This window comes from Cinclus cinclus, chromosome 30, assembly GCF_963662255.1.
Source record: "Cinclus cinclus chromosome 30, bCinCin1.1, whole genome shotgun sequence".
NCBI lineage: Eukaryota > Metazoa > Chordata > Aves > Passeriformes > Cinclidae > Cinclus > Cinclus cinclus.
The window spans coordinates 1,326,737-1,349,440 of NC_085075.1; the positions used below are offsets into that span (position 1 = coordinate 1,326,737).

General features: G+C 58.9%; 1 protein-coding gene across 1 annotated transcript; it reads left to right on the forward strand.

Moving 5' to 3' along the window:
- Positions 1 to 153: 153 nt before the first annotated feature.
- Positions 154 to 20,677, forward strand: POU6F1 (POU class 6 homeobox 1). Its single transcript, XM_062510822.1, is given in 14 exon segments — positions 154 to 252; positions 2,126 to 2,199; positions 2,237 to 2,430; positions 2,985 to 3,079; positions 13,024 to 13,192; positions 13,697 to 13,791; positions 14,408 to 14,633; positions 15,884 to 16,083; positions 17,063 to 17,188; positions 17,343 to 17,588; positions 18,403 to 18,520; positions 19,036 to 19,207; positions 20,037 to 20,071; positions 20,313 to 20,677. Coding segments are annotated over 14 exon segments (2,214 nt in total).
- Positions 20,678 to 22,704: the final 2,027 nt, after the last annotated feature.

The following is a 22,704-nucleotide window of genomic DNA, read 5'->3' on the forward strand; positions in this document are numbered from 1 at the left end:
CCATTATCCTATCCCATTATCCTATCCCATTATCCCATCCCATTATCCCATCCCATTATCCCATCCCATCCCATCCCATCCCATCCCATCCCATCCCATCCCATCCCATCCCATCCCATCCCATCCCATGGGATGTAGGTCCAGGGAGTTCCCATGTACCCCAACCCCCCGTGCTGTCCCTCCAGGCTGTCCTGTGCCCTCAGGGCCACCTCATTATATGGGATCGATGCTCCAGGTTCTATTTTGGGTGGGGCAAGCTCTGCTCCTGGCCTTAGCAGGAGATTGTCATCCCGGGAATAAAAATTCCTGGAAAGTCAGTGCAAGCTGATCCTGCTGCTGCCAGTGCCAGGGGTTCACATTCCCAACAGGCAGCAGGGCCAGGGGCACCTCAACACCCCCAGAAATGCTTCAGGGTTGATTTGGGATCGGTGTTCTGCCCCCAAAACCCCCGTGGAAATGGGAAGGAAATCAAGGATTTCCACCTCAGCCACAAGCCCAGAGCCACGTGCTGGTCCCCTCATGTTATTTGGGAAAAATGTGGCAAAAACAGGGAAAATTGTTCCTTTTTAATGGTACAAGGATTTTTGGAACACTGAGGTTCAACTGCCAAACTGGAAAGAAGCCTTTGCTGCTTTAGGGTTTTCCCTGTTCTCCAGCAGTTTTGGGGCCTCTCCACAGGGCATTTCCTCTCTGATGGAGTGATACTATTATTGTTATATTTAAATAATACATTTAAATATTATTCTGTATTCTATATTCTATATATTTGATGAGATATCTTTATATATTTTATATATTATGTATTTATTATGTATCATTAGCATTATTGTTAACATTATATAAATATAATAATTTAAATCGTATCTTATATTTAAATAATATAAATAGTATTATTCCCTGGATTTTGGGGGCTCAGGATGCTGGCACCCTATGGCCACACAGCTGGCTCAACAACTTTGCTTAATTATGTCAGCCCCCCCCAGAATCTCCCCTTTTTTTCTGGGCTGCCCCTTTTCCCTGGATTTGGAAGATTTTAGGGCAGTAAATGAATTTTCCCATATTTTCCCCTGGAATTTGGCTGCCCCAGCCCCAATATGGGGGTTTCCAGACGTGAACCTTGTTGGAGGTGGATGGATTTGGGGTATTTTTGGGGCAACCTCTCATCCCCTGCCTCAGCTTCTCCATCTGTAAATGGCATAAAACCATAGAAGATGTCAAATTTAATGGTAAGGAAGAATTTGGGGGGGAATTATTCCCTCCAGGAATGAATCCAGGATAACAGCAGTGAGGAGTTTGTGAGTCTAGAGTCTCCCTTGCTCAAGTTTAACACATCCTTTCTCACCTGGGCAAACTCAATTTTCCACCCAATTTGGATCTATCTCTGCCTCATCACCACTTAATTAACATGGAAATTAAATCATGGAGCCTAGGAGCATCCTAAATATCCTTCTCTCACCTTTTTTCCCTCTTTCTTAACTTTTTAATATTTTTATTATTATTTTATGCACTTCCTTGCCTTCCCTCCATCTGTTGCTCCGTGGCTGCTCCTCCCTGCCTGCCCTCGCCACCATCTGGATAATTTTTTTGTTGCATTAAATGCCAAAAAAAACCCCCAGAAGTGTGAAAAACGGAATCCAGGATAGGGAAAGGATCCCACTCCCAAATCTGGAGCTGGATGCCCACCTGCATCCAGCCTGGAATTACAAATGTCTGATTAACTGTCTCATTAATTAGTCTCTCCCCCCACCACCTTCCCTCTCGCGTTGTTTGTGTCTCCTCCCACCAGCAGCAGGGAGAGAAATCCAAGGATTTTGGGGATCTTGTGCCCTGCTCAGCCTTTTGCTGCTCCAGTTGAGCTGGAATAAATCCAGTTAGGCTGCTTGTCTTGGACTGGGATGGCCAAGGATGGATAATGGGGAGGTTCTGTGTCCCCAGAGTCCCAAAAATCCCACACGTCTATGAATTTTCTGTTTTTCTTTACTGAGCTGTCTTTTCCCAAAACTCTTCCAGCCTTTGGGAGTGGGAAGGGAGGAAGTGGGGGAATCCTGGGGCTCCTCATGGTTTTGGCACGCGGGAGTAGCCAGAGCTGGGCAGGGGAACAGCTCTGGGTTTTGTGTCCCTCCAGGGACCCCAAAACTCAGAGGAGCCCAGGGAGCTGGAACCCTAAAACCAGAAGAGGCAGAACCCCAGAGAGCCAGAGCCCAGACACCCCAAATCCTGCAGAGACAGAGCCCGGACACCCCAAAACCCGGAGAGCCAGAGCACAGAATTCCAGAGAGCTGCAGCCAGGACAGCAGAGACACAGAGCCCTGAAATCAGAGATCCCAGAACCCCTGGAGCCCCTGGGCCCAGCAGCCCCTCCCGGGGGCAGGAGCCACTTCCAGCCCCGTGTCCAGCCAGGAGGGTCCCTCACCCCAGAGCAAGCAGTGGGTGAGTACCTGGGACCCCCAGAACCCCATGGAATTCCCTTCCTTCCCATTCCCCTTTTCCCTTCCCGTTTGGGGTCCCAGTTTGGCCTTGAAGCCCCCCTGTCTGACAGGTGAGGACACAGGGGAAGGGATGGTGATCCCACCTGGAACAGGTAGGGGCAGGAGCTTTCCCACCTTCTCCAGCCTCAGGTGTAGGAAAAAACTGCCACAGGACTTTGGGATGTCACTCAGGGGAGCAGGAGGGGCTCCCCCAGATCCCTGGCAGGTTCCTGGGGCAGGTGAATCCCACCTGGGGGGTGAATCCCGAGCCCTCCCCCTCCGTGACTCCTGTCACCTGCTGAAGGAAGTGTCCCCAAATCTGGGCGGGAAGTACCAGAGACTTGGGAGAGCAGCCAGGTGTCACCTGGAGATTTGGGGACCAGCTTTGGGCTCCAGAGAAGTGGTTTCACCTGGCCTATCCCTAGTTTTTAGGGCTTCAGAGGGGCTGAGAGCGGATCCCAGACATCCCCCGGGAACCCCCAGGTGGTGACAGCCCCTCCTTGTCCCCTCTTGCAGCATGTGGCAGGTGTGACCCTCCCCACCTGTGCCAGGTGACCATGGAGCCGTGTCCGGGGCAGCCCCAGGAGGCCCTGCTGACGGTCAACGAGCAGGTAGGGCCACCCTGCCCCCCAAAACTGGGCTGGGGGACGGGACCCCAGTGTGTGAAACACCTGCAGGGCTCACCTGGGCCTGCTCCACACCTGTGGGGCAGGAGGGGACACTGCAGGTGAGGGGTGCTGGATCTGTTTTGGCATGCTGTTAGTTTTGGGTGCTGTGGGTCTGGGGATGATGCAGGTTTGGGGGTGCTGCAGGTGTGGGGGTACCAGCTCGATCAGTTAATACAGACTCAGGTGGAACAGCCAGCTTTAATTAATCATTAATTAATTCCCGCTGAGGGGAGTTTTGCCCTCTGTGATGTAACCCCGGGGTCCCCCCCAGGCCCAGAAATGAGGCTGGGGACATTTTGGGGGCTCTGAGGGTTCCTGGCCCTGCTGGGACCCCACGCTCCCTCTGAGGGGCTGAGCCAGCTCTGCCCCAGCAGGAGTGGGAACGTCCCTCCCTGAACCCCATTGATTCTTCCATGACCCCATTTTCCATCTCATGGCCCCATTTACCCCTCAGGACATCACTGACCATTTCAGAACCCCATTTCCCTTTTAGGGACACATTTACACTTCAGAACCCCATTTACCCTTTAGAAAGCCGTTTACCCTTCCAGGGCCCCATTTATTCCCTGAGGATCCTCTTTCTCTTCCAGGACCCCCTTTACTCCTTCAGGGCCACACTCGGGAGTAGGAATGTCCCTTTGGGATTGGAAATGTCCTTTGGGAATGGGAATGGCCCTTGGGAATGGGAATGGGAATGGTCCAACACCTCCGGGGGTGGCTCTGGAGGAGTTTTGTAGTTGTGAAAGGCAGGACCTGCTTGATAAATAGCCTGATCCCAGCGGGATCAGGACCCCAGTCCCAGCGGGATCAGGACCCCAGTCCCAGTGGGATCAGGACCCCAGTCCCAGCGGGATCAGGACCCCGATCCCAGTGGGTTCAGGACCCCAGTCCCAGCGGATTCAGGACCTCGATCCCAGCGGGATCAGGACCCCAGTCCCAGCGGGTTCAGGACCCCGATCCCAGCGGGTTCAGGACCCCGATCCCAGCGGGATCAGGACCCCAGTCCCAGTGGGATCAGGACCCTGATCCCAGCGGGTTCAGGACCCCGATCCCAGTGGGATCAGGACCCCAGTCCCAGCAGATTCAGGACCCCGATCCCAGTGGGATCAGGACCCCAGTCCCAGTGGGTTCAGGACCCCAGTCCCAGCGGGTTCAGGACCCCGATCCCAGCGGGTTCAGGACCCCGATCCCAGCGGGATCAGGACCCCAGTCCCAGTGGGATCAGGACCCCGATCCCAGCGGGATCAGGACCCCGGTCCCAGCGGGTTCAGGACCCCGATCCCAGCGGGATCAGGACCCCAGTCCCAGTGGGATCAGGACCCCGATCCCAGTGGGTTCAGGACCCCAGTCCCAGCGGGTTCAGGACCCCGATCCCAGCGGGTTCAGGACCCCAGTCCCAGCGGGTTCAGGACCCCAGTCCCAGCGGGTTCAGGACTCCGATCCCAGTGGGTTCAGGACCCCAGTCCCAGCGGGTTCAGGACCCCGATCCCAGCGGGATCAGGACCCCAGTCCCAGTGGGACCAGGACCCCAGTCCCAGTGGGTTCAGGACCCCAGTCCCAGCGGGTTCAGGACCCCGATCCCAGTGGGATCAGGACCCCAGTCCCAGTGGGATCAGGACCCCAGTCCCAGCGGGTTCAGGACCCCGATCCCAGCGGGATCAGGACCCCAGTCCCAGCGGGATCAGGACCCCAGTCCCAGTGGGTTCAGGACCCCAGTCCCAGCGGGTTCAGGACCCCAGTCCCAGCGGGTTCAGAACCCCAGTCCCAGTGGGTTCAGGACCCCGAACCCAGTGGGATCAGGACCCCGGTCCCAGCCCCATAGTGGCTGCTCCTCATGGCCTCTTCTCCCTTCTCTGGCTCACACCCCAGCACAACCCCATCCTGCCCCCCCCGGCTGGGCAGGGGGTGCAAACCATTAATCCTGAACATTCCCCTCTCTCCCAGCTCCTCCTGGCTCAAAACAGCCTGAACTTCCTGTATGGGGCTGATTTTCACCGAGGGGAGAGAAGGAGGGAAGAGAGGAGAGCGGGAAGAGGGGATGGGAGGTGCCCCAGAACCACTGCAGTCTTTGAAAACAAAACCAGGAAGAGATGGTAATTCCATTCCCACTCACCTGGGACAGGAAAAACCAGAGCCTGGGGTCCATCCTTTGAACCGTGCTTTGCTTGGAGCGTTCTCTGGTATGGTCAGGGACCTCCTCCTCCTCCTCCTGCAGGCCTGCTGGCCTTTCCCTGGTGCCTCAGCTCTGCCCTGCAGTCACACTGAGCCCCCCACACATTCCAGGCTCTTCTCACAGCAGATCCACAGCAGACTGGTTTTGTAGGGCCAGGTTTGGGAGCTGCTGGGCATGGGGTTTAATTCCCCCAAGGCACAGCCAGTCCAGTGTTGTGAGACAGGCATGGACCAGGTGATGCTTTCCAGAATAAATCGGTGTCTCCTGAGGTTAAATGTGTTCTCTAGCATTGGAGACGCTTCCATCTCCCCCCTGTCAGGATTCCATGGATTCCATGCCCAGCCCATTGGGATCCATCCAGTCCCCTGCACCTCCTGAGGTGAAATGAAGTCACAAATCCTCCCAGGACACCTGGTGGGAACCCAAACATTCCCTTGGATCCAGCCTCATCACATGTGGACAGCTGGGAAGGAATTTTCCCATCCGGGCACACCCAGACTGTTCCTCTTGGAATATTTGGCTGGTGAAGGATCCAGGTCACCTCAGGGACACCTCATCCCATCTGGGGATGTCCACAGAGGTCACACCTGATGGGGCTCAGAGATGGGGCTATCCTGTGCCTTTTCCCTGGAATTCCAGGCCCTAAGTGATGGGAATGGCTCAGAACAGCCCCATCAGGTGTGACCTCTATGGACATCCCCAGATGGGATAACCCAACGTGTCCTGGAGAAAAGTTCTGGGATTGGGGTGATCCGACATAGCCTTGATAACAGTTCCCAGCTCTGAGATATTCCAGGTTTCTGTGGGTTCATCTCACTTTCTCCTACTGCCAAAAAAAGTGGGATAAATCAAACTCTAACACTATTTTTAGTCCTAGAAAACAGCACCGCTTTATTCACTCCCCAAACTCACCCCACCACACCCTTCCACAACTTTACACTATTTCTACATTTTAGCAAACAAAGAATGCCCATTGGCTATAAATTACAGAGTTGTCATTAATTATCAGGTTATTGGTTATTTATTTCTCTTTTTACGCTGCTTAGTCCCCATTGTCAGTCTCATAATTGTCTTTTTCCCAGCTAGGGAGAGTTTCAGTTCAGCTGTAGACTGTCTGTGTCTCTTCTTTATCTCTGGGTTCTGCAGAATGTCCTTGTGATCTATAAATCCTGCATTCCTCACGTCCAATTCCAGCAAAAACATTTCCCTCTCCCAGGCTTTGTTTATTGAAAAGTATCAAGGTTGGTTCAACAAAACTCAAAAGTTTCAGCGATTTTCCCAAACTGGGCTCCCAAAATAGCAGCTCGTGACAAACCTTGCTAAGTGCTGGCTGCAGTGGAACGTGGCATTGCTTGTGATTAATAAAAGCCATTAATTAGAAAAGTTAATTAAAACAATTAATTATGGAAGCTGCCAACACAGAGGCAGTTTGCAAATGGTTCAGGAAAGGTTGGGTGGGAGCTGAGAAGAGATTTCCTTGTGTTTAATCCCTGTTCCCTTCGCAGTCCTGTCCCTCCTTCTGCTCTGGGATGGGCCCTCGGGACATTTTCTTGTGTTTTGGCAAAATTGTTTTATTCCCTTTTTCATACCTCTGAAAATTTCAGCCAAATAATCATAAATCTAAATCTTCCAAGGAAAAACTGATACAAATTCCTTCTATTGGATGACTCCAAATAATCATTAATGCTTGTACCAGCTCCCAGGTTTAATTTGGTTCAACTCCCTGATTTTCAATTATACCATTTATACAATTTATTGATGCAAATTTATACATAAGGTACATTTAACCAAAGAGAAAAATAAGAGCTTTTCCCACACCATTCTTTTTTTCCAGTAAAAAAAAAGGAAAAAATTAACTTAGCAAAAAATCAAACTGACAGCACATAAAATAGTCTGGTTTAGATAATCCCAGTAATGTTGAGTTGCCCAACAAGTTGCTCACAATAAAAACAAATCAACAGTTATTATTAAATTGATAGTACAGGCGGTTATTTTGGGGATAGTTAAAAGTTTAATTGGTCCCACACAGCTCGGTCAGATCCTATAAAAAGGGAAAATTCAGCCCAGTTATTAAAAAGCAGGAGTGTTGATTCAATTCCCATTTCCTTTTCTCCTCTGGCAGTTCCAGGGTGAAACTCTGGCACTGGTGAGTGACCACCCCAAATTCTGGGGTAATCCCCAAATCCTGGGGTAATCCCCAAATTCTGGGGTAATCCTCAAATCTTGGGGTAATTTGAGAGCCCTCCCTGTGAACCCAGTGCCCTCCCCACTCAGGACTGGTCAAACTGGGCAGTCCAGGCTCCTGGTGGGAGTTGGAAGGGGGGTGTGGGACCACCCCCAGTGCCCAAGGACCTTGTGGAAATCTCATCCTTTCACTCCAGCAATTCTGATTTTCCCTCTTTTCCTGCTGCCCTAAGGGCACCAACCCCCTTTGCCAGGTTTCTGTCCTGCAGGAATTGCAGTTCCACCACCCTGGGGGGGTCAGGAATGGTCAGCCCAGCTCAGAGTGGGGCAGGAAAATGATCATTGGTCAGAGGGGACGGTGACCACTGAGTGACCCTCGGGGTGGACCCTCAGTGACCCACTGAGGGTCAGGGTCCTGCTGCCCACAGAGCCTCCCTGGGGGTCAGCTGGGCTTGGTGCCAGGGAAACCTCACAGCAGGTCTGGGGCACACCAGGAACCCCAACACCAGTGCTGGACCTCAGTGATCCCACCCAAGGAACCCTCGGTGACCACTGCGCCCCCCGAGGGACCATCACTGACCACTGCACCCCCCCCAGGGACCATCACTGACCACTGCACCCCCCGAGGGACCCTCACTGACCACTGCACCCCCCCCAGGGACCATCACTGACCACTGCACCCCCCCCCGAGGGACCATCACTGACCACTGCACCCCCCGAGGGACCCTCACTGACCACTGCACCCCCCGAGGGACCCTCACTGACCACTGCACCCCCCCCAGGGACCATCACTGACCACTGCACCCCCCCCCGAGGGACCCTCACTGACCACTGCACCCCCCCCCCGAGGGACCCTCTCTGACCACTGCACCCCCCCCAGGGACCATCACTGACCACTGCACCCCCCCCCGAGGGACCCTCACTGACCACTGCACCCCCCCCCCGAGGGACCCTCACTGACCACTGCACCCCCCCCCGAGGGACCCTCACTGACCACTGCACCCCCCGAGGGACCCTCACTGACCACTGCACCCCCCCCCGAGGGACCATCACTGACCACTGCACCCCCCCAGGGACCCTCTCTGACCACTGCACCCCCCGAGGGACCCTCACTGACCACTGCACCCCCCCCCAGGGACCCTCACTGACCACTGCACCCCCCCCCAGGGACCATCACTGAGCACTGCAACCCCCGAGGGACCCTCACTGACCACTGCACCCCCCCCCGAGGGACCATCACTGACCACTGCACCCCCCCCAGGGACCCTCACTGACCACTGCACCCCCCGAGGGACCCTCACTGACCACTGCACCCCCCCCCGAGGGACCATCACTGACCACTGCACCCCCCCAGGGACCCTCTCTGACCACTGCACCCCCCGAGGGACCCTCACTGACCACTGCACCCCCCCCCGAGGGACCATCACTGACCACTGCACCCCCCCCCGAGGGACCATCACTGACCACTGCACCCCCCCAGGGACCCTCTCTGACCACTGCACCCCCCGAGGGACCCTCACTGACCACTGCACCCCCCCCCAGGGACCATCACTGACCACTGCACCCCCCCAGGGACCCTCTCTGACCACTGCACCCCCCGAGGGACCCTCACTGACCACTGCACCCCCCCCCAGGGACCATCACTGACCACTGCACCCCCCCAGGGACCCTCACTGACCACTGCACCCCCCGAGGGACCCTCTCTGACCACGGCACCCCCCCAGGGACCCTCTCTGACCACTGCACCCCCCCCCGAGGGACCCTCACTGACCACTGCACCCCCCGAGGGACCCTCACTGACCACTGCACCCCCCGAGGGACCATCACTGACCACTGCACCCCCCCCCAGGGACCATCACTGACCACTGCACCCCCCCAGGGACCCTCTCTGACCACTGCACCCCCCCCGAGGGACCCTCACTGACCACTGCACCCCCCGAGTGACCATCACTGACCACTGCACCCCCCCCCGAGGGACCATCACTGACCACTGCACCCCCCCCCCAGGGACCATCACTGACCACTGCACCCCCCCCCAGGGACCATCACTGACCACTGCACCCCCCCCCGAGGGACCCTCACTGACCACTGCACCCCCCCAGGGACCCTCTCTGACCACTGCACCCCCCCAGGGACCATCACTGACCACTGCACCCCCCGAGGGACCCTCACTGACCACTGCACCCCCCCCCAGGGACCATCACTGACCACTGCACCCCCCGAGGGACCCTCACTGACCACTGCACCCCCCCCCCAGGGACCATCACTGACCACTGCACCCCCCGAGGGACCCTCACTGACCACTGCACCCCCCCCCCAGGGACCATCACTGACCACTGCACCCCCCGAGGGACCATCACTGACCACTGCACCCCCCCGAGGGACCATCACTGACCACTGCACCCCACCCAAGGAACCCTGAAATTGCCCTGCCAGCTCAGCAGGCTTAGGGGGAGGAGTTGGATTTACACTGGGTTTAGGGGGAGAGCTGGATTTACACTGGGTTTAGGGTAACAGTTGGATTTACACTGGGTTTAGGGGGAGAGCTGGATTTACACTGGGTTTAGGGTAACAGTTGGATTTACACTGGGTTTAGGGGGAGAGCTGGATTTACACTGGGTTTAAGGTAAGAGATGGATTTGTGCTGGGTTTGGTAAAGAGCTGGGTTTGCTCTGGGCCTGGCAGAGAGCCCTGATTGTCAGGAGGTTCAGGAGCAGGCAGTGATGGTGAAGCACAGAAAGAACTCTCCAATTAATTAAAAAGTGCTGTGTGTATTGACAGCGCCGGGCACCCGGGGAGTCACCTCCCAAAGCCGTGTGCAAAATTCACAGAGCTCCAGCTCCCCATTTATTCCCAAAAATCTTACATATTCATAGAATTACCCAACACTTCATACATATGCATTACCTAACCCCACCCACCCCCGCTCTGCATTAAAATGAGCTCCAAGTCTTTCCAGGCTTGCACAGTCCTTGCCCAAAATGGGTCCTGAAATGGGTCAGCGTGCTCCGAAGATGAAGTCAAGGAGTCTTCCTCACATTAAACTTTTCACCTTTGCCTTGTTGGCAGGCCCTCTGCTCCCTTGGCCATAGTCCAAGCTCCCCAGCCTGGTTCTGGCTGGTTTTGGGGCCCAGGTGCAGTTACGGTTTCTTCATCTTTACAATGCCCTGTCTTCCCATCCTGCTTCTACAAATTCAACAAAGTCAAGCAAATGACATATTGTCTTAGCTCTACCTAGTTCCATCTGCTAATAATTAACCCTTCTACTTTGGTTCTATTCTTCTTGCTAAACTCTTAATCAGTATACATTGCTTCTATCCTTTTAGCTAAACTCTTAACCCTTTTAATTCTTCTAGACCCTCGATTCAACGGACCCTCTGAGGGTTGGTGTTTTTCTCCCCATTAACCCTCCCTGAGGGTCAGCTGGGCTTTCTCAGGGAGAAAACCTCCCAGAGGTCTGGGGCACCCCAGAAAACCTCAGTGGGCCTAATGTGCCCAGGTCATAGTGAGAGGAGAGATTGGAGCAGTGGGGAGCAGTGAAAATCACCTTCCCCAGCTGCCTCCAGCTCCTGCTGGAGATTTCTGTCATTTCTGCCTCGTCCAACCTTCTGTCTGCCGTTATCCCATGGGAAAACCTCTGGATTCCCTGAGTGATCCTGTCCCTGGCACCAGTAAAATATTCCCAGGGTGTTGTTAATGGAACCCTTGGGGTGAATTAGAGTGAAATGACACTGAATGATCTGGGTATATAAATATAAACATATATGTAGGATGTGGTTTAGAACAATTTAGTTGCAATGGGGAGCAGTTTTGGAGCTGTTTGGGTTGTTCTCACCTACACTAATATGGAAACAAAAACTAACACAAGAAAATACACAAGAGGAAAGAAGGAAGGAAGGGAGGGAGGGAGGGAGGGAGGAAGGAGGGAAGGAAGGAAGGAAGGAAGGAAGGAAGGAAGGAAGGAAGGAAGGAAGGAAGGAAGGAAGGAAGGAAGGAAGGAAGGAAGGAAGGGTGGGCTCAGGTGAACACCCAGGAACCTCCTGGGGGGAGTTTTGCCCTCTGTGATGTAACCCCGGGGTCCCCCCCAGGCCCAGAAATGAGGCTGGGGACATTTTGGGGGCTTTGAGGGTTCCTGGCCCTGCTGGGACCCCACGCTCCCTCTGAGGGGCTGAGCCAGCTCTGCCCCAGCAGGAGTGGGAACGTCCCTCCCTGAACCCCATTGATTCTTCCATGACCCCATTTTCCATCTCATGGCCCCATTTACCCCTCAGGACATCACTGACCATTTCAGAACCCCATTTCCCTTTTAGGGACACATTTACACTTCAGAACCCCATTTACCCTTTAGAAAGCCGTTTACCCTTCCAGGGCCCCATTTATTCCCTGAGGATCCTCTTTCTCTTCCAGGACCCCCTTTACTCCTTCAGGGCCACACTCGGGAGTAGGAATGTCCCTTTGGGATTGGAAATGTCCTTTGGGAATGGGAATGGCCCTTGGGAATGGGAATGGGAATGGTCCAACACCTCCGGGGGTGGCTCTGGAGGAGTTTTGTAGTTGTGAAAGGCAGGACCTGCCTGATCAAAGGCACTGTCCAGGAGGATGGGAAACCCGGTCCCACCCCCGGGGGCTGCTCCTCAGGGCCTTGTCCCTTCCCTGGCCCAAACCCCTCCCTCCTCCCCGGGCTCAGAGCGGCTCCAGCGCAGCGGCTCCGGCCCGACCATGGCAGCGGGGCTCGGGTCACTGAGCGTGAGCGTGCCGGTCCCTGCCGGGGTCCTGCAGGTACGGGGGTGCCGGCTCTGTCTGGGGGTGCCGGTTCTGTCTGGAGGTGCCGGCTCTGTCTGGGGGTGCCGGTTCTGTCTGGGGGTGCCGGTTCTGTCTGGGGGTGCCGGCTCTGTCTGGGGGTGCCGGTTCTGTTTGGGGGTGCCGGTTCTGTCTGGGGGTGCCGGCTCTGTCTGGGGGTGCCGGTTCTGTTTGGGGGTGCCGGCTCTGTCTGGGGGTGCCGGCTCTGTCTGGGGGTGCCGGTTCTGTTTGGGGGTGCCGGTTCTGTCTGGGGGTGCCGGCTCTGTCTGGAGGTGCCGGTTCTGTTTGGGGGTGCTGCAGCTCTATAAGTTTTGCTGTAGGTTTGGGGGTGCTATCTCTGTTTGGGGCTGCTGTAGGGTTGGGGGTGCTGTTTCTGTTCAGGGATGCTGTTTCTGCTACAGCTGTAAAGGTTTTGCTGTAGGTTTGGGGGTACCGGCTCTGTTTGAGGGTGCTGTAGGTTTGGGGGTGCTGCAGGTAAGGGTGTGCTTTAGGTGCGGGGGTGCTGTAAATTTGGGGGTGCTGTCATCACTGGCAGCATTTCACCTGCCCGAGGTCTCGCCCAGGGGTGTCCCTGGAGTTGAGGTGTTGGGGGGCTGGAACTCCCCCACCCCTCCCTCCTCTCCCAGGTGGGCTCTGCACCCCAGAACAGGCCCCGTGAGGCGGGGGGAGCCCCTAGGGGACACGGCCGCGGGGTGACGTCCCTGGAGCTGATTTTGGGGTCCGTTTGCAGGTTATTGTCATGTCCAGCCATGAGACCATCCGGGTGCTGGAGGTGGGAGTGGATGGGGACCCCAAAACGGCCGGGGAGGGAGCGGGGGGGTCCCCGGCACAGGGGGGCCCCCCAGGTGTGGAGGACGCTCCCTCCAGCACCCAGAGCTCGTCCGGCGGGGAGGTGGCAGGTGAGAGATTTCCCCTCACCCCCTTCCCAGGACCCTTCCCCCTGTGTCCCCCGGGTCTCTCCTTCCAGGGACCGTCCCCAAGTCACCCCTGGGAGCACAGGGGGTGTCTGGGTTGGGTCACCTGGGCTGCCCCTCAGTCCTGCTGCAGGTCCAACCCCACCCCTCCCTGGGAACTCACGTTCTGGGGAGATCCCACTTTGTTCCTCGCTGGTTTCTGGCCGGCACCCCAAATCCTCCCGCAGGTGCATCCCAAATGCATCTGCACGCGCACCTGTCACCTGTCCCAGCCTCTCTTCTGCTGGGGGGAGGGGGAGGCCCCACCTGAGGGTCGGTGGGTGGTCACCGCACTGGCTACGCTCTGGCTGACCCAAGTCACTGCTCCTCCTGCATCCCCTCCCCGGGCACTGACCCCACCTGGGGACACCTGGGGGAGGGTGTTCACTCCTTGAGTGTGCAGGATTTGGGTGCCCCTCCACCCCTCACCCCCACCTGTTTCTCCCCCAGGTAAAGCCAAAGCAGAGTCGCCCACCTCCGTCCCCTCGAGCCACGCCCCGTGCCAGCTGGGCGTGACCCACCTGGCCGTGCAGGCCACGCCACAGGTAACTGTCCCCCGGGGCTGGGGGGCGAGGGGGGGCCCCGGGGGAGGTGTCCACAGACAGGGGGTGGCCAGGTAAGGGGACCCCTATTGAGTCCCCACACATGGGGGGTCTCCACAGACCTGGGGGGAAAGGAAGGCCCTGGGTACCCCTCGTCTCCCTATGGAGAAGGGGTTCCGTGTAAGGGGGGACCCCAAGGTAAAGGGGATCCCCTCTCCACCCCCCATCCCCTACACAGGGGGGGTCAGTGGTAAGGGGGAAACCCCTTTATAGCCTCCAGAGAGACCCCCCCAGTGCCCCCCACCTAACAGAGCTCCCCCATCTCCCCACGGAGAGGGGTTCACAGCTAAGGGGGGTGCTCCCCCTTTGCCATCCCCCAGAGGTTCACCGGGGAGCCCCCCGTGGATCCCCCTTCCCCCAGGGGTTCACCAGGCAGGGGGGCTCCCCCTTTGCCCCAACAAGAGGGATTCACCTGGGAGCTCCCCGTTTGCCCCCTCCCTGCAGGGGGGTGTCCCAGGCCGGGGGGGGGGGGGGCGGGGGGGGACCCTGTGGGGGTTTCCCTGATGCTGAGCAGGGCGTTGATTTGTGTTTCTCTTTCAAATCTCATTTATCTCCGCAGGTGTTGGCTCAGGAAAGCTTAGCCACAGGTGTGACAGGAGTAATGGTTCCGGCAGGGACAGTTACTCAACCTCTTCTTATCCCCATCAGTATTGCAGGTCAGGTGACAGGCCAGCAGGCGCTGGCCCTGGTGACAATTCCCACAGCAACGCTCGCCGCGCTCCCGGGACTGACGCCGGCGGCACCTGCGGGGGCGATTTTCAAACCGCCCGTAGCCAATCTCACAGGTAACCGCAGGTAACGCGCGGGAGCGGACAGCCGGCAGCAGAACCGGGCTGTGACCGGGGAGCTGGAGTGGAAAAGGGGCAGATCTGGGGCTCCAGCTGTGGCTGCAAGAGGACTCTGAAATGGGCTTGAATTTGGGGGATTTGAGTATCAAAGCTGTAGATTTGGGGCTCCAGGTATGACACCAGGTGCAGATTTGGGGCTCCAGGTGTGGCACCTGCTGTAGATTTGGGGCTCCACGTGTGGTACCCGGCTGAAACAGGTGACCTTGGGGCTCTCTTTGTCCTCTCCTTAGTATGTTCTCCCCCAGGTCAGCCCCAGTCCAGGTTGTGTTCACCTGCAGGGGTCTGAATTGGGCTTGAATTTGGGGAATTGGAGTATGAAAGGTGTAGATTTGAGGCTCTAGGTGTGCCACCAGGTGCAGATTTGGGGCTCCAGGTGCAGATTTGAGGCTCCGGGTGCAGATTGATGCTCCAGATGTGGCTCCAGGTGCAGATTTGGGGCTCCAGGTGCAGATTTGGGGCTCCAGGTGCAGATTTGAGGCTCCAGGTGTGCCACGAGGTGCAGATTTGGGACTCCAGGTGCAGATTTGAGGCTCCAGGTGTGACACCAGGTGCAGATTTGAGGCTCCAGGTGCAGATTTGAGGCTCCAGATGTGGCTCCAGGTGCAGATTTGGAGCTCCAGGTGCAGATTTGAGGCTCCAGGTGTGCCACGAGGTGCAGATTTGGGACTCCAGGTGCAGATTTGAGGCTCCAGGTGTGACACCAGGTGCAGATTTGAGGCTCCAGGTGCAGATTTGAGGCTCCAGATGTGGCTCCAGGTGCAGATTTGGGGCTCCAGGTGCAGATTTGAGGCTCCAGATGTGGCTCCAGGTGCAGATTTGAGGCTCCGGGTGGAGATTGATGCTCCAGATGTGGCTCCGGGTGCAGGTTTGGGGCTCCGGGTGCAGATTTGAGGCTGCAGATTTGGGGCTCCAGGTGCAGATTTGAGGCTCCGGGTGTGACACCCCTGCAGCAGGCGAGGGGGCAGACCTGCAGGTGGGAGAGGGGGGATCGACCTCAACTCTTGGGGGCTCTTAAGGACCCTGCACCTGTGCCAGGTGTGTCCGGGGGGATTTTAGGTTCCCCGCTCTGTGCGGTTTAGGTGAGACCCCCGCCCCGGTGAGGGAGGGGACGGGCGGGGCGGGGGAGGGGACACGGGCGCGGTGCCGCGGTGCCCCCACCCCACTGACGGTGTCTCGTCTCTCCGCAGCCGCCGCCGTGCTCAGCCCGGCCATCCCGGCCGTCCCGGCGGTCCCGGCGCCGCGGCCGCCCCCGCCGCCCCCGGGGCAGCCCCCGCTGCTGCCCCAGCCCCCCCCGGCGCCCACCCCCCCAAAGGACCCCCCGATGGCCGTGCAGCCCCCGATGGCCGTGCAGCCCCAGATCACCGGACTGGCCTTTAACCCCGGCATAGTAAGGACTGATCCCCCCATCCCGGGGCCAGCAGTCACGGCGCGCCCCGGGAATTCCTGAGCATCCCGGCAGCAGTTTCCCCAGGCAGGATCCCTGCCTCGGTTTCCCCAGGCAGGATCCCTGCCTCAGTTTCCTTGGGCACAATCCCCGCCTCAGTTTCCCCAGGCAGGATCCCTGCCTCGGCTTCCCCAGGCACAATCCCTGCCTCAGTTTCCTTGGGCACAATCCCTGCCTCCGTTTCCCCAGGCAGGATCCCTGCCTCAGTTTCCTTGGGCACAATCCCTGCCTCAGTTTCCCCAGGCAGGATCCCTGTCACAGTTTCCCTGTGCAGGATCCCAGCCTGTTTTTACATGCAAGACCCTGGCCTCAGTTTCCCCAGGCAGGATCCCTGCCTCAGTTTCCCCAGATATGATCCCTGCCTCAGTTTCCTTGGGCACAATCCCTGCCTCAGTTTCCCCAGGCAGGATCCCTGCCTCAGTTTCCCCAGACATGATCCCTGCCTCAGTTTCCCCAGGCAGGATCCCACTCTTAGTTTCCACTGGGGGGAGTTGTGATCTCAGTGTCCCTGCAGAAGATCCCTGCCTTGGTTTCCCAGGATAAATCCCAGTCTGTTTCCCAAGTGGGTTCCCTGCCTCAGTTTCCCCAGGCAAAATTCCATCCTCAGTTTCCCTGTGCAGGATCCCAGCCTGTTTTTATGTGCAAGATCCTGGCCTCAGTTTCCCCAGACACCATCTCAGACTCAGTTTCCCCAGGCAGGGTCGCAGTTTCAGTTTTCTGTGTCAAGACCCAGCCTCAGTTTCCCTGACCATAATCCCAGCCTGAATTTCCCCATCCCAACAAGTTGCAGCTCCCAGGGGATGGACTGATGGATTTGGGGACCTCCCCCAGGGACTCCAGTGGCCACTGGGAAGGGGGGGACGATCCGGGGGTTCCTGGTGGCCCCCACTGCCCCAGCTCTGACCCCGTTTCCATCCCACAGCTCACAGCGGCTCTGGGGGTGCAGCCACAGATCCTGGGGTCCCTCAGTGCCCCCCCCGTGATCTCCAACCCCCTCCCCAGCGTCCAGGGGATCCCGGGGCAGCTCCTGACCAACACCCAGGGCCAGGTACCGCGGGGGGGGGGGGGTCCCCTTGTTCCCCCCACCACAGGGTTGTGTCACCTGGGGACGGGGTCCTGGCTGCTCCCGGTGTTGTGTCCACCCACACATTCACAGGGTGGGTTTTTTTGGTCCCCCAGCACTGTGTCCTCCCTCCCCCCAGGTGATCGGGACCCTGCCGTGGGTCGTGGCCCCCTCCGGGGTGGCCGCGGCCGCCCCTGCACCAGCCCCGCCCAGCCTGCAGGTGACACCGGTGACACCGCAGCTGCTGCTCAATGCGCAGGGCCAGGTCATCGCCACGCTGGCCACGGGGGCCACACTGACCACGGGGGCCACGCTGGCCACCGCCCCCCCCGCACCATCCCCCAGCAAGAAAAATGGGCCTGCTGAGCCCCCCATCAAGAGTGAGGTGAGCCCACACCCCTGGGACCCCCTGAGCCCCCCCCAGGTCACCCTGATCACCCTGAACCCCCACCAAGAGTGACCTCGACCCCCTGAGCCCCACCAAGAACAAGGGAAGCTTCTAGACCCCTGAGACCCCCAAGCTCCCCCCTCGCCAGCGAGGTGGGTCACAGCTGGAGGCCATGGGGGGGGGGGGGGGGGCAGCATCCACAGCCAAGGGGCTTTGGGAGCAGCGGAGCGGCTTTGGGACCCCCCCCCCCGTGTGCCTTTGGGACCCCTCATGTGTCTTTGGGACCCTCTTGCAGCTTTGGGACCCCCCGTGTGCTTTGGGACCCAGCCATACGGCCTTGGGGGGGATAGAAGTGCCTTTGGGACGTGGCCAGGTGGCTCTGGGACACCACGACCATTCCTGGGACCTGGCCACGGGAGATCTGAGCCCGTTTGATACCTGGCCATGTTGGTTTGGGGGGGACACACCTGGGACCCAGCTGTGTGGCTTTGGGAACCCATGAGCACCTTTGGGCTGTGGCCATGTGACTTTGGGATCCAGACAGGTGGATTGAGGAGCCCATGAGCACCTTTGGGACCTGGCTGTGGGGACACATGAGCACCTTTGGTTCCTGGCCATATGGCTTTGGGACCCCAGGAGCACCCCCAGGCCATGGCCCTTCCTGCCCCAACACTGTCCTATGGTCACCCCAGCCCCCTCGTGGTGCCACCAGCTCTTCCAGTGGGGCGTGCCCCGTGGAAGGGGGTGGAGCTGCCGGTCCCCCCCAGGTCACGCCCGGGTTACCCCCAGGTCACCCTTGGGTCTCCCGCAGGTCCAGCCCATCCAGCCAGCTCCGGCCGGCATGGGGACAAGCCCCGTGGCCAAGGTGTCACCGTCCCCAGTGCCCATCACCTGCTCTGAGACCCCCACCGTGAGCCAGCTGGTGTCCAGTGAGTCACTGGGAACACTGGGAGAGGGGTCACGGCAGCTGGGATGGCTGGGAGAGGGATAATGGGCTGTGGGGTCCATGGGAATAGTAGGGTCTGGGAGGAGGGATGGCAGGAACTGGGATCCTGTGGGAGGAGGGATAGTGAGGGTCTGGGACCCCTGGGAAGAGGGAACAGGGACTAGGGTGCCCTGATAATAATGGGGTCTGGGAAGTGTCGGGAAGAAAGATATCAGAGCCTGGAATCCCTGGGAAGAGAGAAGAGGTACTGTGGGAAAAGAAGTAATGGGGGTCTAGAATCCTTGGGTTGAGGAATTATGGGAACTGGGAAGAGGAATAACAGGGCCTGAGGTGTACTGGGATTAACAGTGCCAGGGAACCACTGGGGAGAGGGAACGCTGTGTCTGGGTCCTTGGGAAAAGGGGTAACAGGGTCTGGGGTGGCTGGGAGGGGAAATCGGGGGCTGGGGTTCCTGGGCACAGGGATAATGGGGTTCACAGCCCCCTGTGCCCCCCCCAGAGCCACCCGCCCCACCCAGTGCAGAGGAGGATGGGATCAACTTGGAGGAAATCCGGGAATTCGCCAAGAACTTCAAACTGCGGCGCCTCTCGCTGGGGCTCACCCAGACCCAGGTGGGACAAGCCCTGACGGCCACCGAGGGTCCTGCCTACAGCCAGTCGGCCATCTGCAGGTAATGGCACCTGTGGGGACAGGGACAGGGCCAGCTGCAGGTAATGTTACCTCTAGGGACAGGGAGAGGGCCAGCTGCAGGTAATGGCACCTGTGCATACAGGGCCACCTACAGGCAAATACCTGTCACCTGCAGGGACAGGGACAGGGACAGTGGAACTTGCAGGTAAACACTGTGGGGATAGAACAGTTGCATCTGCCAGGTAGAGGCGGGGACAGGGACGGGACAGGGACAGGACAGGGCCACCTGCAGGTAAGGGGACACGTACAGTGACAGGGGCCAGGTATGGGGTAGGCCCAGGTACAGGTACAGGAGGAGGAGAGGGGAAGGAAAAGATGGAAAATTGTGGGAAAGGAGAATTGGAGCAAGGGAGGAAAACAGGAGGAAAGGAAGGAAGTTGGAGGGAAGATAATTTCCTCCTTCAAGAGGAGGAAAATTGTGGGGAAGGAGAGAACGGGAAGAAAGTGGAGAAAAGGAGGAAAATTGGGGAAAGGGAGGAAAGGTGAAGGAAGAGGGAACTGGAGAAAAAGGAAAATGGGCAGAAGAGGAAAATAGGGCAAAGGAGGGAAGTGAGAAAAGGAAGAAAAAAGGGCAAAGGAGGATGTTAGGTGTTGCTCCTCCCTCACTGTCACAGCCTCAGTGCCAGCCTGCTGTCCCCCTGTCCCCCATCGCTGAGGGTCCCCCATGTCCCCCACATCCCCTCAGTTTTGCGAAGATGGACATCACCCTCAAGACATCCCTGCCCAGTGTTCCCTGTGTCCCCGTGAGTGTTCTCTGAGTGTCCCTTGTGTCCCATGTGTCTCCCCTGAGTGTCCCCGTGTCCCCACAGGTTCGAGAAGCTGGACATCCCCCCGAGTGTCCCCTGTGTCCCCCCTGAGTGTCCCCATGTCCCCGCAGGTTGGAGAAGCTGGACATCCCCCCTGAGTGTCCCCTGTGTACCCCCTGTGTCCCCCCTGAGTGTCCCCGTGTCCCCGCAGGTTGGAGAAGCTGGACATCCCCCCTGAGTGTCCCTGTGTCCCCCCTGAGCGTCCCCTGAATGTCCCCGTGTCCCCACAGGTTCGAGAAGCTGGACATCCCCCCGAGTGTCCCCTGTGTCCCCCCTGAGTGTCCCCGTGTCCCCGCAGGTTCGAGAAGCTGGACATCACGCCCAAGAGCGCTCAGAAGCTGAAGCCGGTGCTGGAGAAGTGGCTGCGGGAGGCGGAGCAGCGGCAGCGGGAGGGGCAGCAGCACCTGCTGGAGTTCGTAGGGGGCGAGCCGGGCAAGAAGCGCAAACGCCGCACGTCCTTCACCCCGCAGGCGCTGGAGGCGCTGAACGCGCACTTCGAGCGCAACGCGCTGCCCACGGGCGCGGAGATCACGCGCATCGCGCAGGAGCTGCGCTACGAGCGCGAGGTCGTGCGCGTCTGGTTCTGCAACCGCCGCCAGACCCTCAAGAACACCAGCAAGCTGAACGTCTTCCATGTGCCCTGAGCCCCGTGCCGCCCTGTGCCAGCAGTGCCGGGCTGGGTCTGTCCCTCTGCCACCGAGCCCGTGCCCGTGTCCGCCTTCAGCATCTCCCAGTGCTCTAAACTGGGAGCGCTGGGAGCACCCCCTGTGTCCCCCCAGCCTCCTGCCAGCAGCACTTTGGCCACTGGTTCTGTCCCTCTGCCACCGGTTTCCTGCAGCACCACAGCCAGACCTGTGTCCACCTCACTCAGATCTGTGTCCACCACACCTGTGCCCGTGTCCAACGTTCAACGTCTTCCGCACGATCTGAATCGGGAGCGCTGGGAACGTCTCAGTTCCCAGTCACAGTCCCCCCCGACCACCTGCCATCAGCACTTTGGCCATTGATTTTGTCTCTTTGGCCAGCCCTTTGTCCCTCCAGCCCCATCCCTGTGCCCACCCTCACTGTGCCCTTTAGTGCACTGAACTGGGAGCACTGGGAATCCCCTCTGTGTGTCCCACCAGCCTTGTCCTCCAGCCATCAGCACTTTGGTCACTGGTTTTATCCCTTTGGCCATGGATTTTGTCCCTTTGCCCTGTGCCTGTGCCCACCTGTGCCTGTGTGTGCTCTCGTTCCCTCTTTGTCATACATGACCCGAGGGTGTTGATGTCACCTTCCCCACCTGTGGCACACGTGGTGACAGACCCCTCCCTCCCCCTACCCCGAGTGTCACCCACCCAAAATCGGTGATTTCCTTTTTCTGGGTTTTGCCCTTTTTCCTGTGTTCCTGAGGCGATGTCGTGGCTCACCAGGGGTGACACCAAATTTATGTCACCCCCACCCCCACGCTGGTTTTGCGGGTTCCCCACCTCGTGAGGGGCTACTGGGGGTGATCCCCCACCCTGGGGACGTCCCGTGGGTGGATTTTGGGGACATCATCTCCGGGTTTGGGGGGCGTGAACCCCAAAACAGACGCAGCGCCCTTTTTCCACCTCCCCCTGCCCTGGGCCTGGGGGGCTCCAGCCCCTCCGGGGAGCGATGGGAGGGGGAGGTTTGGGGGGCACGGGGGACACCGGGGCGCTCGCTGGGGCCGCGGCAGACTGATGCACTTGATGTAGTGGTGTGAAATAAACAGTATTTTTCTTTTTTCTTTTCCTTTCCCCTTTTTTCAAGATTTGCGGGGGCGGGGGAATCCTTCCTCCTTCTCAGCCGCCCCCGTGAGGCGCAGCTCGGCGCACGCCTGCGGCGGGAGCGGGACTCGAACCTACGGCCTCGCGAGAGGCGCCACACGGCGCCGCGCGCCGCCGCGGCCACACCCCCCCAGCCAATCCCCGAGCGGCCTGCCCGACACAGCGCTTTCTATTGGTTACTGTGGCTGTCCATCAGGTGGCACGGCCCGGTCCCATTGGCTGAGTTCGGCGGAGGGGCGTGGCCTCCCTCCCGCCGCCGGGGGCGGGGCCGCCGCCTCCATCTTGGCGGAGCGGCTCGTTTGGGGGTCCCGGCCCGGAGCGGGGGAGGGGCCGGGCCGGACTGGGGCGGGCGGGCTCAGATAAGGGGGTCCCAGCCGGGATTGGGGGGTCTCAGCCAGAACTGGGGCGTCCCTGCCCGGACCGAGGGGTCTTTGCCGGAGGCAGTGCCCAGGGCGGTGTAGGATTTGGGGGGGTCCCCGGGGGACACAGCCCTTGGAGGGAAGTGTAGGATTTTGGGGGGATCCCGCTGGTGCAGCCTCTGGAGGGGAGTACAGGATTTTGGCGGTCCCTGAGAGGCACAGCCTTTGCAGGGGAGTGTAGGATTTTGGGGGTGCAGTCTTTGGGATTGGTCCGTAGAACTCGGGGCCCCCCGGGGTTGCCGCCTCTCGGGTTTTGGGGTTTGGGGGCACCCCGAGGTGTTCCCTTTGAGGCGCTCCGAGGGTGGGGGTGCAGCTTCGGGGGTAGCGTTGGGTTTTGGGGGTTCATTCCCCTGTGGTTGCAGGTTTTGGGGGTTCCCAAATCAGTCACCGCAGGACAGAGTCCTCAAGAGGTTTTGGGGGCTTTGGTACCCCCAGAAAACGGGGAGGTGTTGAGGTGCCCCC